Below are 19,633 nucleotides of genomic sequence, written 5' to 3'. Positions count from 1 at the left end.
TTTCAGCATCATCTCCTTATCCAATGCAGATTGGTGATGCATCACTTAAAAATCACTTTCATCCAATCATCCACAGTCCATGACTGCTTCTCTTTAGCCCACTGTAACCTTGTTTTCTTCTGTTTAGGTGTTAGTGATGGTTTACATTTGGCTCTTTGGCTCAAAGCCGGACTGTTCAGCTATTAAATGAAATTTTTCTTTTTGCCATATCTGTGACCTTTTTTTAATAAATAAAACAGCTGATGTGGTGGTGCTTCCAAATTGTTTTGCCAAGTGTTGTAATAGGAACCTCACGATAAGACCCAAGAAACTGTCACCAGTGTGACTCTGTTGCTCCGTGATTTATGAAAAGCTCCTGACCCACTGGATACTTGTCTGGATATGAGAGTATGGACACGGTGGAGCAAAAGTGAATGGCGCACTGTACCAGTGTGGGCGTTGCGTCTGCAGCAGTTGGCGTTTCGTAAGTAGAACTGTAACAGGTGCTTGCAAAGTGGGTCACTCGCGGTCTTGCAGCGCCACACGAGAGAAACAGTAATGAGATGCTGTCGTGTTCAGATCTTAGCTGGGGTGTGTTTGTGTTTGCACATGTGTACACCCTGTGGTGTGCAAGCTCTGGGGTTGCTGCTGCACTGCAGTGAAGAAAGGGGGTGCGGGATGGGGTCTTATATAAGATTTCCCTCTTAAATCAGAGCCATTAAAATTCAGCGCTGCTTTCTGCCTGTGCTCCCTTTGCTTCCCCCAGAGCTTGCCACAACCTGTCACTGTCAACGCACAGCCCAGAGCTTACATCTATGTTGACATCAGGATATTCCAAACAGCGATGGTAGATTTTTTTTTTTTTTGTGAAAATAAAATGTCAAGGGAGTCAACTGTTAAGCTGTTGGTCTGTTTTCTAGATCCTGTCCTTCACAATAAAGACGAGCATTAAAAGAAGTGTCACTGCAACTTAGCTGACAGACATCAGCATATGTTCTCTGCTTGTGTGTTATCCAAAGGAAGAAAAAAAAAACTGGCAACTGCAGACTCAGCTCAATTTCATTTGTAATCACCATGTGTGGGTGTCTTTGCTATAACTCTACCCACACATCTGTGCACCTTTGACTTCCACACGTGTCTTTGTGCTCGTGCTTGGAAGCTTTTCATATCATTACAGAAATGTCTTGTTTTAACCAAAACATGCTAAGTTTTGGAAGTATTCATTCAACACTGAAAGGGTTTTTACTGGAAGCAGCATCCTGTACTAGGAGAGCCTACGCCTAATCTCTGATCTATTGTTGATGCTGCCTCTCCATCTTTTTCTCCCTCGTCTCTTCTCCCATCCTTGCACACGTGCACTTTCATACAAAAAGTGTTTATTTGGAAAGCTCTTACCTCGTAATGCTCTCTCGACTGGACGGACTTGAGTGAACTGATCCAGTCCTCCATCTCTTTCCTGTTCTCAGCGCAGAGGATGAGCCTACGGAATGGAGTGATCACCTGGAGGGAGAGGTAAGGATACGGTGAGGATGTGAAGACAGATGCTGTGGCTGAAACCAGAGTAACCTTTTCTGTGCTTTCCTCCTCCAGCCAACGGTGCCTCTGAGCGGAGAGAGCATTTGGCTCGTCTTTAAAGCAGAGAAAGGATGAGAACCTCCCTCCCTCTTTGTCACCCATCCTCTCATTAACTCTGGCTCACTCACACCTTTCTGACTTGGCTGTTTAGTTCGCTTCAGCATCCTTTCCCCAACCCTTCTCTCCTGTCTTTTTGTTCACTCTCCATCCTGCTGTGAGGCAGATATGTGCTGACAGGCGAAGAAAAGCCTCTCTCCCCGCATTGTCTCCCCATCTCGTGTGAGTGTGTCTGTGTGTTTAAAGGACAGTCCCTGTAGACTCACAGCACCCTTTCAACACCCCATCACTTATTTATGCGCCCTCATCTCTTCTTTCTAACTCATGTTATCTATGTTCATGGTAGTGTGAGCAGTGAGGCTGATCAGAGGCACTGCACACTCGAGACAACATCTCACTAATAAATAAACACATTCCACCACTGATCCTTATTTTTCCCAACCTCTATGAGAAATACTATCTGCAATTTCAATCTTTTGCAGGATTGCATACACTTGGACAAAAATGTGCTCTGAATTAAAACAAAGTCCAATCAACAAGCCTTTCTGGCATGATTTACATGAAATTACTGACAAAACTAAAAGAAAAAAAGATCTATTATGCCAGAAAAACATCAGAGGGGGAAAATAAAGAGCTTAATTTGAAATTCTCCAGAGAGAAGTCCTGCATGCTTTCCTGAACAAGCCTGCAGTAAGCCAATGTTAGTCTTCAATCAAACTAAATGTTCACTGACAATTTAAAAAGCTTTTATGAGCTCCAACGAACAAAATTTGATAGTTGTGGAAACTTGCTATCAGACCTCTTAAACTGATATATCATTTGACCCATATAATCCAAGGACACTAACATTTCACATATATTATTCCCGTCAGATTCATCTCAACCATTGTTCATCCCATAATTCATCACACTATCAGGATAAAAATCACCTCTTCATCTAGCTCCTCAAACAAGGTTGCAAGAAAGTAAGATCTCATAGCTGATGACAAACTCTCCCTCTCTGAAGATATCATGTCTGTCCCTCAGCCATATCTCTTTGCAACTGACAACATAAGGAAAACCAGGTCATATCTGACTCAGGATGCCACCCAACCTTTGGTACAGGACATGATTAAGTCTAACCATGACTATTGTAATAAATGCAACCCACAGTGCCGTCCCTTGAAGTACTGTCCCCTACAGGTGGCATGAGGTACTGCATATCTCGTAAAAGACGTTTACTCTCTAAAATGTGATTCACCTGTGCATTTCCACATTGGAGCAAATTCAAGTGTTACCTTTAAAAGGCAATGAAATTCTTTCAAGGATGAAGGGGTAGGGGGTTAGGTGGGGGCTTGCTATCAATATGTGCAGCACTTTCAACCATGGGTCTCCAATTTGACACCAAGAAGATAAACATTTTTTTCACTTTCAGGTTATGGTCAGGCAATACCACCACAACTCTTCACTAAAAAAACTTTTGTCACTTCCTGGTTGCATTTAGACAGTAACACCATTTGGCTTGGGTTATAAAAAAATCATGTTAAAGGCTAAAATACATTCTTTCTTCTATGCCACCATCACATTAGTAATGTCACCCGATGCTGTGGTGGAAATTTGTAATAAAGACAAAACACACTTTCTCTGGGGTTATCTATGTATGTGCACATGGACTAGTGGACTATATACATATAGAGATGAGAGCCTCCACAGTCTCCATTTATACACATATGAGGAGGAACTGTTGCATTATCTCCTTGTGTCAGACTTTATTAGTTCAGGATGGGCGTGGGTGCTGTATCCGTCTCCTCATTGTCAGAAAAGAGGAACTAACTGGTCCAATCCTTCGGCTCATTCAGTCATTTACACTGACAAATATATATAATACAGAGAGCACAAGTTGGATTACACAAATAAGATAAAAACATCCATTTTAATATGACTTATGGGTCTAACTTCACCGATATTTTGAGGTGGTGTCTCAGGTCCTAATGAAGTAAGCTTTATGCAGGTACCTACAGTACTCTGCAGTATGGGTCGGTAGACTTTCATACATTTGTGGGTCGATGACCCATTTTGTGTCCTCTCAGTGTAACTGTGATGCACACAGTTTGTTTTCCTTCTTATTCTCCCACAAAGTGTTCACCGATTTTCCAACACACCATTTCAGACTGACTATTCACCACAATTTGAAGCCTTACAGTGAGCTGCTGTGGAGGTCCATTCTTTTCTTGAATTACACCCACTTTGGCAATAATTGGATAATTGTGTTACTGTGTAGTCCACACATCCTGTAGGGTAAACACACACGCGCACACTTGCACACGCACACACAAGCATACTCACAAAAACAAAGGAAAACTGAATGAAACTGTGAGCACCTGAGGCTCTCACCAGGTGTGGAAAATGGCAGGTACACACAAACATCCATATCACTGTGAGTGCAATATGCATGATGAGTGTTTGTGTGTATTGGTGAGCTAAATCTGCTGCAGGACTGTTTTTCTTTCTGCATGAGGGCTCATGTTGCTAGCTACCCATCTGGTTTACAGCCACAAGTTGCCGCATGACAAATGTTACCAACTAGATAATTTTCTTCAGAGAACATGACTGTATTTAATCAGAAAAACCTGCATACCTTAGACCCTCCCAAAGAATAAAGTGCAGCTTAGTGCCCAGTCACATTACAGTCAATGCAAATTGGTTGCAATTTTGTGAACGTATAACATGCAGCACTGGGTTACAAAAAAGTGACAGCTGTGACAGCTGTTATATGGCATCTTCCTCAAATTTGGACTCTTCGGGTCTCCAGTCCAGTCCCTCACGGATGAGGATAGTTTATTATTGGTGGTTAAGGATGCAATAGGATCAAACTAGTATGGAAAATGGATAGATGAACGAATAGAAGCAAATCATTTAGTGTAGTTATGCATCATAAGAATTTGACATTTAGTTCCAGTAAGATTTATCGATTAAGTTGTGAAAACGTCCTGTTAACAATGAACACTGAATGATGACACAACTGTATTCCTCAGCTTTCCTCAGTCTGATTATTAAAAGTTCGTATAATTATTTATGAGATGCTTTAATTATCTTTTATGTTGTATTAGCACCTTTGAATGCCACTTTCCATTTTGCTGTAAATCCAACAAATAACAATAATAAGATATTTCATTTTTCTTAAAAGAGTTTCTATTTTACTAATAACAAATGATCTGATCACCAGTCTGGTTTTAGGAAAATGCAAAGCATAAAAAAGCAGATTTAGAAGTAGCAAATGATTTTACTGAATCTCTGAATAAAAAGTTACACTATGAAGATCTCTTTATTGATTTGTCTAGCTTTTGATACTGTGGATCATCAATTATTGAAAGAATGACTATTCAGCATGAGACTCTCAGATCACACTGTCCGCAGGTTTGAAAACTACTAATCTGGCAGGTCTCAGTGTGTGCATGCAGAAGGTATCCCACTTCTGGGGTCCTCGATATGACCAAGGGTGTTCCTCAGGAACTGGTCCTAGGACTACTGTTATTTTTATACATTTAACAGTATTGTTTTTAAAGCAGCTTTTCACTTTTATGGAGATGATATCTTGATATACTACTCTGCATCTACACCTGATCAGGCTCTAAGTTAGCTACAACTTGCATTTAAAACAGTTCAACAAAAGTCTGAAAACTCTAATCTTTCATCTAAAACCACTTTTCATAGCTCTGTTGCTGGGTCTGTCTCTCAATTGAAATATCTTGGAATTGTCAGAGATTATAATCTTTTCCTTTGCAATTGCTATCCAGCAACTAATAAGAAAAATAAGCTAAAATTAGTTAGTTTAATTCTAGATTCAAGTGAGAAAAATGAAAGGGCATCAAAAATAATTCAAGATTTCCAGAACAAAGTTGTGTCTTTCATTTATAACCCAAAAGGAGGCTTGTAGCTGCCACTTTTATGTATGTGCTGTATTACAGTGATATCATTTCCATGCATGCATCCTTTGGATGCATTAAATACAGTGTTTGATTGGGTTCTGTGGTTTATCACTAATTCTTCCGGTATGTGTTCGATGTCCTACTTCGTCTACTTTGTATGTAGTCAATAGCATTTTCTTATTTACAGGCAACCTGGACTGCTTCCTCATTATCTGCAGTCCTACATATTTCAAAAAAGCTTGAGATGCCATGGTCCTCAGTCCTTTGCTATTATCTGTAAGCAGAGCGAAGAGTGAACTGGGAAAAAAGGCATTCAAAGGCTTTTTCCTCCCTTTGAATGGAATCTGCTGGAAAATCCACCAGCTTCTTCTTTGAGAACAATTTTTTTTCTTTGCAGCAACTTTTTCTGACAACCAATAAAATATGATAACTTGCACCTTCAAAAAAAGCACATTTTCTATTTCAAAAGCAAGAAAATATCCAGATTGTTTACATTTATACTCAGGATGCGTGGACTCTGACTGTTGTTTGGGTTTATCTTGTGTTTGCTCATAATAGTTGTACTTTGTTTATGGCTTGCAAAACTAACAGGTGTGTCTCTGTGAGAATCTTTCTGGGTGGCCTACAGTTTCATGTTCAATTCAGGGATTTTTTTTCCCAAAAATGAACAGAGCTATTTTTCACTTTTCGAAGCACATGAGCTCAGATTCTATTGGTCAGAAAACTGGTGAGAAAAGTGATTAAAGGACATGGTAAATAAGAGCTTATTTTTATGTCATGCGTTTCTAGCTCCAATGGTTTTTAAATCACACTTTTACATTCTAATGAAGTTCCTTCCCCAACTCATATATTCATCTATTTGTTTGCAACATGACAGAGATTAAAGGCCGAAATGTCATGAAACTCAGAAAGAAAGAAAAGATTCAATTTTAGTGAAAATCAGGATCACTTTAACCTAAAAACTGCACCTTCACTTGATGATAAAACTAATCCTATCAGCCTCCTTCCTCATTTTTTAAGTGGGGACTACAACTCCCTAATTACTGTTCACACGCGTATGTGTGTTTGCAGTGCATGTTTAACTCTCAGCCGGGAGTATGGAGGCATGTATTGGAGGTACATTCCGCATTTACAAGTAGTTCCGTTGTTCTGGCTGCCTTTCTCTCCTCACACTTCAGAGAACTCTGTTTTTCTCAGCCATTCATCACCATACATCTTTATTTCCCACCAGGAACTCTGAGGATTAGAGTGCATGTGGTCGCACACTTGAGCCTTTGAGTGTCTACTTGCATGCACACAGGCAAATTGATCCCTTCGGACATAGATCATCCTGTTTCTCTGCTGGTGTACTGTGTCCATGTCTGTGTGTGTGTGTGTGTGTGTGTGTGTGTGTGTGTCTTTTGATGAATGTGTGTGGAACTGAGGAGTGATAAGATTGGTTGCCAGGGGAAACAGGGAATGGCTGTTTCCAAAAATGTCTCTAGGCATCCCTGAGGTGCGGAAAAACCTCTCTTGATGACTGACCTTCACAGATGAATACATCAGACAAGTGTGTGTGTTGTGCAATGACAAGTAGCGACAAAAAGTGGCTAACTCCCCAGAATCATTTATCTGATGAGATAGAAAGCCATCCACCAGAGACGCACTGAAGACTGCGTGGGACAACGGTCATCTTAAAACACTCAAACACAGGATTGGTGACAGAGGTGCACTCATCTGGTATATTGCAGCAAAATGGAAAAGACAGTAAGGAAGAACAATCAAAGCTGCTATAAATAATAATTCCCTTAAAGCACTTAGGACATGAGTAATGCAAGCGCATAGTTCAAAACTGATATGAATCTCCTTGTAGATTGAAAGCGGACTGTAATAACAGAACCAGTCCAATGAGACTGAGACTACAGACTCAGTCAGTGTGAGAGGCGGTTCTCTCCTGCCGAGTCTGTAACGAGTTTAGAGTTTGGGTTGGGCTGAGCTCTCCCTCACGTGGACCTCAAGGTGCTCTGTCTACACACTACAACAACAGCCTCATAGCACATTCATACACACAGGCTGTCCTCCATGACACAAGTCAAAATATCGCTTAAACGATTGGAAAGATAGCAAACACGGAGAAAGGATCAGCTGATGTTTGTATTTCATGCACACATGAACCGAAAGGGAAGTCCTTATCAATAACCAGTCATGACAAATACATGCACAAACACACATCTAAAACACGAGCATGCACATTAAGTACACCGAGGAGACGTCTGCAGGGCACCCACATGAGTGTGCACGCAACGTTAAGCATCTCAGTGCTGGCATGACTCAATCATATATGCAGAATAGACCTGTGAAGAGGACGCCAACAACATCAGTCATATTCCTAAGGGGGGCGACCGACAGACAGACTCAGAAAAGCCAGCAATATCTCCTCTGCAGCCATCTCTTAGCTCGATGAAGCCTGGACTAACCCTGTCGCAGAAAGTGTGCACTACAAAGCGCAGCATGCATGTGTGTGAGTGTATGCGGATCAGCTGCGGGTGATCTGCCATCACGCATGTCACATTACCTCTACGTTTCACCACTTCTTCACATCAGTCGTGTGCCCCATCTTTATTTCCCCTTCTCTTCATCTGCCTCCGTCCTTCCTCGTCCTCTTCTCCCTGCTCGCTCCCGCCTGGCCCCAGCTCAGCCCCTCTTTTTCTCTTTTCCCCCCGAGGAGCATGTGTGCAAATGCAGTCAGTAGCGAAGTGACATCACTTCAGGATTTCCTCCTCTGCACTACCTTTCGCTGTATTTACCTCTCTGGCTGCTCTGCAGTCATTCCCGATAGATTACAAATTCAACATGCACTTTCATCCATGTACGTCCTTGATTCTCCTTTTCTATTTTTGGTTCTCCTTAGCTCATTCTTTCCCTCCCTCCTTCGTTTCTTCTTCTTCTCCCTCCACCCCCTCCTTCTCAGCGGGATTCTTCATAAGGGCATTTTTCTCAATTTATTTATATAACCAGGACAAATAGGACTCTTGAGATTTAAAATCTCCTTTGCAAGGGCGCCCTGACCAAGCTCGCCCAACAATAGTTGCACAAGCAGCAACACACACATATGTATGACACAAATATATATATATATGTATAATATACACAAATATGCATATAAATGATCTACAGAGACATTAAAAGTGCTTAGCCAGGCAACATATCAGATCGCTGTCACAACACATGCTGCACACACATGCTGCACACACACGCAGCGGTAATCTAATTTTTTAATATGGCAGACATTAAGCCATACCAGGCAATCAGTGAAGCGTTTCAAGGCGTCACTAAAAAACAGCCACGTGCTCTCCTCACGGCACTGCTCCCCTGCCTCCCTCCTCGTTTCTTTTTATAGCTCCATCCCTGGAGAGAAGACACTTTTATAGAAAGCAGAGGGCACCACTAGCTCTTTCACTTTCTGTTTTCATCCTCATTGCTCATAATTCTCATGTTCATTTCCTCCACCTCCCACACGCACACTCAGCTGCTTGTCCTTTTTGAGAACAAGCGTCCATTCACAGCAGCACAGCTTGTTTTCTTCCAGAGGAAGTGTCCTGATGAGAAGCATGTGACAAAAACAATAAAATCTATATATATATCAAGGGCTGACACCGTCAGGGAGACAAGTCTTGTTTTCTTGTAAAACCCTGGTGGAACTTCAGTCGAATGTAGTAAAGATTATCAAAGAAATGAAGGACAGAAAGACTAAATAACTACGTGCACAGGCTGCAATTGTCGTTTCTGAAATTCCGTTTTCAGAATTTGTCCCAGTCATGTTTTCTCCGAGTGTTCTCTGTCTGTCAATGTTTTCATGCAGACATAAACAGAGCAACAGCTATAGCACGACTCACACATTCAACTGGACCGCTTCCTACCGTGATCCATTTGTCGTCCGTAACAAGTTGACGTCTAGTCTTGGTGTGATGTTGTGAATGAGACTTAAATCAGACCTTAAGGAAACGTCCGCTTTTGGGCCTGCAGATGATGTTTTTTTTGGATTTCATTAGATTTATGTGTCCTGTGATATTGCACATGTGTGTTTTCATATGCACATCCATATATCATTCAATGTAATGATGGTTTTTCAGTAGACATGTGTATGAATACAAATGATAAAACTATTTCCCCACAACTGCTTGCACAAAGACAAAATGTCAAATGTCAAATTCTGGTCAGTGAAGATGTATAACTCCGAGTTTCACGCTGGTGTGGAAGGATGGGGATCAATCTGCCGTTATCCAGTGGGCCCACTCATCCAAGTTTGCCTGTCATCCATCGGACCATCACTATGCTACAGTGCTACCTCTGGGGGCCCTCACTGGTCTGACACTCGGGAATATGCCGCAGCCTGTCAGATTTGGGCCAGGAATAAGAGCAATAATAGCCCTCCGTCTGGTCTTCTGCAACCCCTTGAGGTCCCCGGTCGGCCCTGCTCCCATATTTCATTAGATGTTGTCACTGGACTACCTCCTTCGCAAGGTAAAACCACTATTCTCAACATTATTGACCGTCTTTTTCTAAAGCTGCTCACTTCATTCCCCTAGACAAATTACTATTATCTGCCGAGACTGCTGATCTCCTCACCAACCATGTCTTCCGACTCCATGGCATCCCCTCTGAGATACTCTCCGACCGGGGACCCCAATTCATATCTCAGGTTTGGAGATCTGTTTGGAGTTCTGCATAGCTCTTGGGGCCAAGGTTTCCTTAAGCTCCGGATACCATCCCCAGTCCAATGGCCAGACGGAGCGGTTGAATCAGGAGCTTGGCGCTGTACTTCGTTGTGTAGCTTCAAACAATCCATCCACCTGGAGCCAACAACTGTGCTGGGTGGAATATGCTCATAATTCCCTCAACTCCTCAACAACTGGTCTGTCCCCCTTCGAGGCCTCCCTTGGTTACCAGCCTGCGTTGTTCTCGGAAGAGGAAAGGGATCTCGACGTAATAATAATAATAATCACCGGACTGGGTTCTCTGTGGACTCACCTTGCAACCCACTTCTATTAATAAACCGGTTTTCCTTCCATATTTCTGTGTCAGTCTGCCTATGGGTTCCACCTTGTGTGTATCTGCTAATTCATAGCCTTGACAACTATATGAATAATATCAAATGATATTGCTGCCATTAAACCAACAATAAGTGCAATACTCGTTATCCTATTCTCTCAAACTTGACTCTTTCATTCTCTGTAAAAATATCATAACAGCACTTTTATGGTATTTTTGGACGGTTGTTGCACCATGTTTCCTAAGTTCTGTTTATAGCCTGTTGTAATGTCTTGTAACTGGTCTGAAAGTCCCAACCATCCAGAAGATTTTTCACACAAGAAACAAACCAAACCGTTATTCAGTTAGACTTGGGTCGAGATCACCTCCACTGGACTCACGTTTAGCTGTTTGTTCCAAGGGGAAGTCTAACACATCCAGAAGAGAATTAGCTCAGCCAAAATCTCAGTAAATTGGCTGATCTACATGCTAACCCGCAAGTCTCATGCTATCTGTATGCTGTGGTGTAAAACCTTGAACTTCATTTGCTCTAAAAGAGACTGCATTTTATGGCAAGAACATCATTAAACCACTACAGTTTAATATAGCAAATTCATATAGCTAAAGTGCACCTGAGAACATCTATTGGCAGATGATAAAAAATATTAATCACAAATAAGTTTTTATCAGTGTGGAATAATATGAAAATAAGAATTTCTGTGGTTTATCATTCCTAGAACAAGACATTTATATTTAAAGATCTCATTGGTTGCTTCATTGACCCTGCAGTGTTGTGTTTCCCATGATACCACAGTAGCCTAGTAGGGACCAACTAAATGGGACCTTTTGCTGGGATTTTTGTTATTGGGAATTTTTGTCAAGCCATTGTAGTCTGAGGGTTGGTTGCAACTTGCAATATGTTCCATTTGATGTCCCTCCGTCCAATACACTGGACTTTTAATTTCCACTATTATCTAATTAACTATTTGAAAGGGAGGTATTTTTAATACCTAACTTTCAGATATTAATGATATTATATCATATATATCATATATATATCATAACTCTAATAAGATTTTACTACAACCGTTGGGATCCCAACTGTAGATTTCATGTTGAGTCTTTATGATCACTGTTTTATACATGGTTCTACATGTCAACTCCCCTATAATCTAGAGTATTTGTGGGCATTAAGACTGCAAAATGCACTCACTGTGAAGCTGTTGTTGACATTCTTTGTGCTGGACTCTGCAACGCTGGCATCCGATAGGTCCACTTCATCAAAGATAAGGGACTGCAGAGAAGAAGAGGAGGAGGTTTGAAGAAGAAGGAGGTCCAGAGTGGAGAGCAGAGAGACAAAAGGGAAGAGAATGAGCTTTTTGACATTATTTTCAACACAGTGGGTTGAACTTAGCTTATTGTAAACTAAGGCATGAAGACAGCGGTGACAGGCTGTAAGAGATGTGTCTTGTTATAGGCACAGCAAAGCAGACCTTAATTGAAACTTATCAGTTTGTAATGGAAGCTACTGTAAAAGTCATGCATCATGAAGATAAAAACATAACTCATGTCTGGCTCTGTAGTTTTTGGTCGATGAAAATAGAGACTTCAGAAGATGGTAGACTTCAAAGTACTTGAAATCATAAAAGTTAATATTTTGTTATTTCTCTAATTTGGTAAAACAATATTTTGCACAGGGTATGGGATATTATTAAGACTGATGGGAAGCTGGCCGAGGCTTTATCTCATCTGATCAACGATAAGCCATTGCTGGGAACTGATAGGCCAGCAGTGGGAAATGAGAAGCCGTACACTCATCTGTCTAATCCAGCAACCCACTAGGATACTAGCTCAACTGGTCATTGGCATGCCATAACTAGTAACTATCATGACAAGGTCAGCAACTCACTGGGATAGCTACAGGCTTGGCTTTTCATGAGCAAGCCAGAGCAAGCGATTAGCTTGTGGATACAAGCTCTGGCTAGTGATTAGTGCTTCTCTATTTTAGTTGAGCATGTTTGTGGTATTACCTCTGGTCTATCAGTTACCAGTGCAGGCTTATCACTGGCCAGATCAGTTTTCAACTGTGGAGAGGATATAACCTCTGCCAGTTTCTCATTAGTCTTCAATTTGTTCCATATCCATCACTAGAGAAGTGAGCTAAATCAAAATGTCAAGATTTTTTCATGTCCACTGAAAGTTACATTTAACTGGTCATTTCAACCATCAAGACTTTAAATGTGGTACTAAGGGAGCATTTTAAAGACATTTATGTCTTTAAAAGTCACATAAGTTGACTTTATAATAACCATGAAATATGCAGAGTATGCATGTCAAAATAAGGTTGTAATATAGATTTTCATCAATAACCATCTCAGAAACCTCAACTTCATAGTATAAACGAACGACTAAATTATCATGATCAGTTACACTTCAATAATAACAGTGACCTTTAAATGAGGGAAATTGTTTTTCTTTTTCTTTTGGCTGAGCAAATCCTGTTTTATAACTGGAACATGAAACATTTTCTTTATTGAAGTGTTTGTGGTTGAAGCTGATGAATGTGACAGGCAGTTAGGAACAAAACAGCCAGTTAAAAGTTTGTTTGCATTTTTTTCTACCAGAGATGAATAAATATACACAGAGGGATACTAGCCAGTTATTGTGAAACAGCTGTAAACCAAGTGTCTGCTGGAAAGAGATACCATTAATCCAAACATCACAACACTTACTTCAGAGGTTGACCAAATTCAATTGGAAGCATTTCAAATGTCACGAATGTCAGAGATATGGGCAGAAATAAACCTGTTTAGGAACATGGAAAGTGCACATAGTTATACTTGTGTGTTGTTTGGGCTTTTGGCAGGAGATATGCCTTTATCTGACAGAATTCCCCTCCCCATTCCTTAAATAGTTACATTTTTAGGATTTATCTATTAAGTTGATAATTCAAAAGACAAACTGACAAAGGGATAGCACACATTTTAGGATTGAAATTGTTTGTACTACATTCATAAACTTTAAACTTCAATATCCTCAAAAAGATGACGTACACCAAAAAATGGTCAAATTTTGCCCCAGAGCTTTATTGTAAGCCATTAACAAACTGGCTACCAGAGCCTGTTGAGGGAAACTATTGGCTCACTCTGGTTAACAACAAGGAGTCCAATTTGTCTGGACCTTTTGAAGATAACTCAGTTTATTTCATTTGACAGGAAATGCACTCCCCAACAGCACAACTCAGTGAGCCCATTCCTACTTTTTGTCTCTTTGCCAAAATGAGAATAGAGTGAACAACATAATGGTGGATGTTCCTGTGTTTTATTGGATTTCTGTGTGATGGAGGAGCTGAAGTCAGACAGAGAGGAGAGTCAGCGTCTACAGACTGTGATGCACAAGGCATGCAGCTGAGCTCTTAAAAGGGCCGGAGGCCAAAAACCAGTGTCGTCAAAGGAATGCCCTCTGACTGCATGTGTGTGTGTGTGTGTGTGTGTGTGTGTGTGTGTGTGTGTGTGTGTGTGTGTGTGTGTGGGTGGGTGTGTGTGGGGGGGAGGAGTGAGCTGCTACAGCTGTCAGAGGGAATGCCCAGTCAACAATGCTCTCCTTAGGCCTGGCTGGAGAGGGATACCAGCCAATGCTCACTATGTGTGTGTGTGTGTGTGTGTGTGTGTGTGTGTGTGTGTGTGTGTGTGTGTGTGTGTGTGTGTGTGTGTGAATTTACATAACAACTTTTGGCAGGTTTTTGTACGGACTTCTTCTCACTCATTCACTCACACTAATACACACTTATGTATGTGTGTGAAGGCATATTTACTGTTTTGAGGGAAGTTGTAATGGAAGCTGACAGTGAATGGTGGTAAAAGAAAAGCCCCAAGACTCTCTATCACCCATAGATCCAGAGCTCAGCTAAGCAGCAGCGTCTCAGCATCTTCAACTAGCCTTCTTTCCTTGCTCCTCCGATAGTTTTGCCTCTTGTCCATCTTTTTAGTTCGGCTATGTGTTCACTACATCTTTTTTATAAGTTAACTTGGTTAACTTTAACTCTGGCTCTTTTCTGCCTTTAAATTGTAGGATATGGATGGATTATGAAACAATGGGCCCCTGATAATAGTTCACTGCACTTTTTTCTAGGAAACACAATTCCTAGAAACACAAGAAATACGTGCTCACTTTGTGTCTGAACTCATTTCAGTTACTGGAAGGAGGACCCATTGACTAACTCATCCATATCAGGAGAGAGGAGTTTCTACAACAAGCTGCAATGCTGCTGAGATGACACCTCCTTAATGGATCAATGAGGAGGTCAAGCTTCTTAAGCACAGGGCAGCACAGCCAGCCAGGCCACCTTGGAGACACCAAAGTAGATGGACATGCAGGACAGTGGGCACTTATCTATAGAGATGAATGTCACTCCAGCTGTGACAGAAAGAACTTTTAAGATGGTGACTTTCAATTTCTTAACATTCTTTTAGCAAAGCCATCAAGATAGTCAGGGAAAGACCAGCAGCACACAGTCTAAAACAGAGATAGCAATGGTGTAGTAAAGGGGACAAAATCATAACTACTAAAAAGCTGAAAGATGCTCTATTTGCCAAGCCAGATATTCGAATTGACCAGATCAGAGCACTAAGTCAATATAGTTGATAACTTGTGTATGACCAAGCAAACTACTGGAACATTTAGGAAACAGAGAAATCAGTTGATCCTCACATATCTGTGGTCAAAGTACCAGTTCATACATTTGGGTTACGCCTCCATTACCAACTTTATGGTAAATGCTTTGAAACTGTGTAGAATTGTCTGACATGCAGAATTAGCATCTTCATTCAGTCATTTCCCCACATAACAAGGCAATTGTTCCTAAGAAAAGGCTATCAAAAACCTAATCTAATGAAGCCACGTGTGACTGCATCAAATTTGGCAAAGTTAGCATTTTTAGTCAGAGATGACATCCCATATATCTCTGAGATCAGATGGCAGAGCTAGGACTGCACGCAAGTTGACTTTTGTACGATAAAGAAATCAAAAACACCGGGGTTACTCACCAATGAGAAGTAATTGTTGATAAGATCCCATTATACAGCACTTTGCCACACGTGCGGACATACTCTCTCTGTGCACTTTCTATGCATTTACCACTAAGTTTGTATATATAAGCGCACACTTTAGGGCTTTGACCACAGAGTCTCAAATATCTCATTACTAGTTGCCACTGAGGCAGTAGCTAATAAACATGTTTTGCAGCCTAACATGGATTTACGTAATTATATACAGAGCATTCATGTCATATAGTAGTAATAATTAAGGTCTAGAAATGCAAACACCTCCACTGAGGTATCACCAGAAAACATGGGATATAATGAATGCCTTACATTGTATTATTTTACATCTTGTCAGAGAAATTTAAAATGAATCAAACATGTTTAGATTTAGCTGATATATTACATGTCTTTGCCCAAGAGACCCATATGACATGAATGCAGCTCTATTCAGTATTGGTTAAGCCGTCCTGGTGGTCTGACCCCCTGGCTGAGCTGTGCTGACCCGAATTCTCACTAGGCCCTCCTCAGATCCGCTGGCACCCAGAGGTGGGGGGGAGCGTCGTGCACCCGTCCAGCACACGGACAAAAGTCGCCAGCACACGCGACTCCTGGACACTCTGCGCAGCGCTCGCTCCTGCCAGCGTGCCAACGCACTGCCAGACTAGTGTGCGTGCAGACATCCGCATACACACAGACACACACGCGTGTTCCAGAACAGGGTGGTTACGTTAGAAGCAAAAAGGAAAGAGATGTCAAGAAGAGTGAAAGGTTCAAAGGTTAAAAGCAAATAAACGTAAAAAAAATAAATAAAAATACAGACACTGCTTATTAGAGTCATTAAAGAAGGTAAATAAAGAGTCGAATGTAAAATTTGATGAGTCAAGAAAGAAAGTTTGACAAATTAAGAGTACTGATACCACCCTCATTTCTCTATGATTAGTATAATCACATCCAACAGAACCAGATACAATGAGTGTATAAAATCAGTCACTGCTCTGACCAAAGGTAACAAAATACTCCTCATAAAGCTCACAAATTAAAGCACTATATCAACAGGCCAGGAGCAGTTGCTAGGCAACCAGGCGAGGCTCCAGGAAGTTAGTGGTCTCAGTTAAAAGGTAGTGTAAAAGATAATCCCCAATAACACATAAAATTTTCACTTTCACTCTATGATTTTTTTAAAGATTAAATAAACAGATTCAAGTTGGATTTTCTTATCTTTTGACAGAATCCTGCTAGCAGTTTCCCGTTATTTCCAGGCTTTATGCAGGCTTGCACACACCAGATATGAGAGTGTTATTAGTCTGATTATCTCTGGACCTCTAATGCAAGTCCTTTGTGGCAGTAAATGGCAGAATTGAAGCTGAACATTAAAAGTAGCTGAGTGTTTGCAGGTAAACTTGATAATTTCACAGACAGAAGAACTGCTCTGATGTGGCAGCTCGTGCTGCATGGGGAACCCACCTTGGCATCTTTGGCGTAATAGAGAGTTCGGCCTCTCAGTTTGAAGTAGCGCTTTTTCCATCTCTGGAAGGAGCTTGTCTGTTTCAGCAACAATCCCTCTTTTATACTCGTCTGCAGGGAGAAAAGACACAATGGAAATTAAAAAAAAGTTTCACGAATCCTTCCATCAGAAAGCAACAAAAGGCTTCACTCTCACAGTGGATTTCCCTCCCAGATGCAGAACACCCACTTGACTTTATCTACAGGAAACTGTCAAGATAAAAAGTGCCTAATGTTTATGTGAGTGAGCAGCAATTTTATGCATGGCAGACAAGGAATAGGCCAAAAAATGGAAAAGAAAGGAAGTCCATTCCATACACCACCCCTCATTTCTCTAAAGAGCTTTAAACACAAATCACTCACTAAATCAATGGATCAGAGAAAAAACTGACAGAGTGAGAAGGAGGAAAGAGATGGATAGAAAAAAACAGAATGAGAAGGCAGAAACAGCTTCCCCCATTGATGGCTCCTGCTGATTTGGACATCTGTTGAACTCTGAAGGACCCAGTGCTTTTAAACACTTTAACACTTCTGTGTAATACAAATACTGTGCGTCTTCCAGTGGGCAAGTTTGACAACCTTAAAAGAGACTCACATCATAATATCCCCACTAAATGATGCATGTCCCATGAATCAGAAACATTTATGGTGATTTGTAAGGCCATGCTTATTTATTGGTCGTGTTAAAAGCTCTTGATTTGTCTTTGTGAGGTATTGGGATCATTTTCTTTAAAACATCTTTAACTTGTATTTCTCAAAATGCATAACTAAAATGAAACTCCACAGGCTCACTAGCTTTAGGTGTTATTTGAAGTTGCCAGATTTCTTTCTAAAGAAGCCTTACAACTTGAATTATTCATATTTCTCTTTTAATTGCAATACTGTGTGTTTTAAAGGGAACATTTCCTGTAACATCCTCCCCCGTTTCTAGTTGTATCACCGATGATCTGATCACAAGTAAACAGCTCTCAATACAGGTTTAAACATCCTCTGGATGCATACAAATGATTAGTCAGACCACATTCAAAGGTGCTGTGGGATGCATGTTGCAGTCTAATAACAGTGTAAACACAAATGAGCTCTGGGCCACTCTGCATGACCACCTATTTACTCAATGGGACTCCACACAAGAAGTAGGGGTTCTGCTCAGATTTTTTTCTTTCTGGTCTGAGCAAAGTGGAGTCCAAAAGCACAGGATGTGTCATCTATGTCAAACCCCCTGCTCCTCTGCAGCTACAAAACAGCGTGAGCAGAGGGAAAATGGGTTACTGGGGGCATCCATCGTGTTGGGAAGTTTTCTAAAATGCACCAAAAACTCAAATCTGTAAGTTGTTTAAGCATTTTAACATTTATTTAAGGGACACAAGTAGAGCATAAATAATTTTCAGAAATGTAACCTGAAACTGTCTTACACAAGGAGGAGGCCATGTGTCCAGTGTGTACAGCAGCCCGGCCTTAACACAAGCCGGTCTCAGATGAACAGAAATGAACAGAGATGACAGTGGACACGTGGTCTGTGGTCAGAACACATTGATTTGTTGAATTGCAACAATTAGTATCCTCAGTTCCCAAACCATTCATTTGCTATTCAAAGGAAGCTTATGGAACACAATGGTAAGCATGACTCTATGGCACCTTTTACTCAGTGTGTTCCTGCATCAAACTTTAAATTTGTTTCTATTTTCTATGTGCAGTTAGTCAGTGATCACACTGAAAATCATTTTGTTTGTACTTGTGTCTGCTAAATATAGCCTCAAATCAGCTAACAAATTACAGATTTAAGTTTTTGTTGCATTTTATAAAAATTTCCAATTTTTCTGGAAATGGGGTTTGTAGTGTCACACATCATCTGAATCAGCATTATCTTATCTGAATAAGTTAGATTCTTGTGGTATTGCTCTAGTAGTTATTCCTCATCAGGTCTCCGTGTTACTAGATAACACTTTGTTTTGTTTGCTGTGAGGTTTTAAATTCACCAAAACATACAGTATTAAAAAAATTTAAAAAATATTCTTACTTGCTACTTAAATGTATGGCTTTTTTTGTGTCTATAAAAGTTAGAAGAATGGAAAAGAAAAAATGAGACACTGGAATGATAAAACAAAGGTGAAAACTACTAAAATTTTGTACAATTAAATGAAGACAAAACTGAGATCATTCTGTTTGGGAGCAAAGAGAAGAGGGTCAGCGTTGGTAAATATCTTGAGACTCGGGCCCTTACAATCACTGACCAAGTTGGTAACCTCGGAGTGTTGATAGACTCAGATCTGACTTTCAGCAGCCACATCAAAGCTGTCACCAAGGCAGCTTTTTACCATCTCAGAAACATCAGCAGAATTAAAGGTTTCCTCTCCCAAAAAGACCAGGAGAAACTCATCCATGCATTCATCTCCAGTAGACTCGATTACTGTGATGCTCTTTTAACTGGACTTCCCAAAAAGAGCATTAAACATCTGCAGCTCATCCAGAACGCTGCTGCTGGAGTTTTAACCCGGACTAAGAGATCTGAACACATCACAGCAGCTTTAAAATCTTTACACTGGCTTCCAGTCAGTCACA

The 19,633-nt window shown here is 40.8% G+C and overlaps 1 protein-coding gene across 3 annotated transcripts in view; it reads right to left on the bottom strand.

Annotated features, from left to right (window-relative positions):
• Positions 1-19,633, bottom strand: part of dgkh (diacylglycerol kinase, eta) — a 79,810-nt gene that overhangs the window by 44,207 nt on the left and 15,970 nt on the right. For 2 of the 3 annotated variants that reach the window (XM_075480165.1, XM_075480163.1), the window contains 3 exons: positions 17,036-17,146; positions 11,743-11,823; positions 1,375-1,479 (listed from right to left, as the gene is read on the bottom strand). In XM_075480165.1, coding sequence (XP_075336280.1) covers positions 1,375-1,479; positions 11,743-11,823; positions 17,036-17,146 — 297 coding nt within the window. Of the gene's footprint in view, positions 1-1,374; positions 1,480-8,073; positions 8,365-11,742; positions 11,824-17,035; positions 17,147-19,633 lie in introns of those variants that run through there. The other variant, XM_075480166.1, reaches the window with a different exon arrangement.

This window comes from Odontesthes bonariensis, chromosome 12, assembly GCF_027942865.1.
Source record: "Odontesthes bonariensis isolate fOdoBon6 chromosome 12, fOdoBon6.hap1, whole genome shotgun sequence".
NCBI classification, from domain to species: domain Eukaryota; kingdom Metazoa; phylum Chordata; class Actinopteri; order Atheriniformes; family Atherinopsidae; genus Odontesthes; species Odontesthes bonariensis.
Note: the sequence above shows the minus strand (reverse complement) of the source record. Positions and strands in the feature narration are given on the sequence as shown.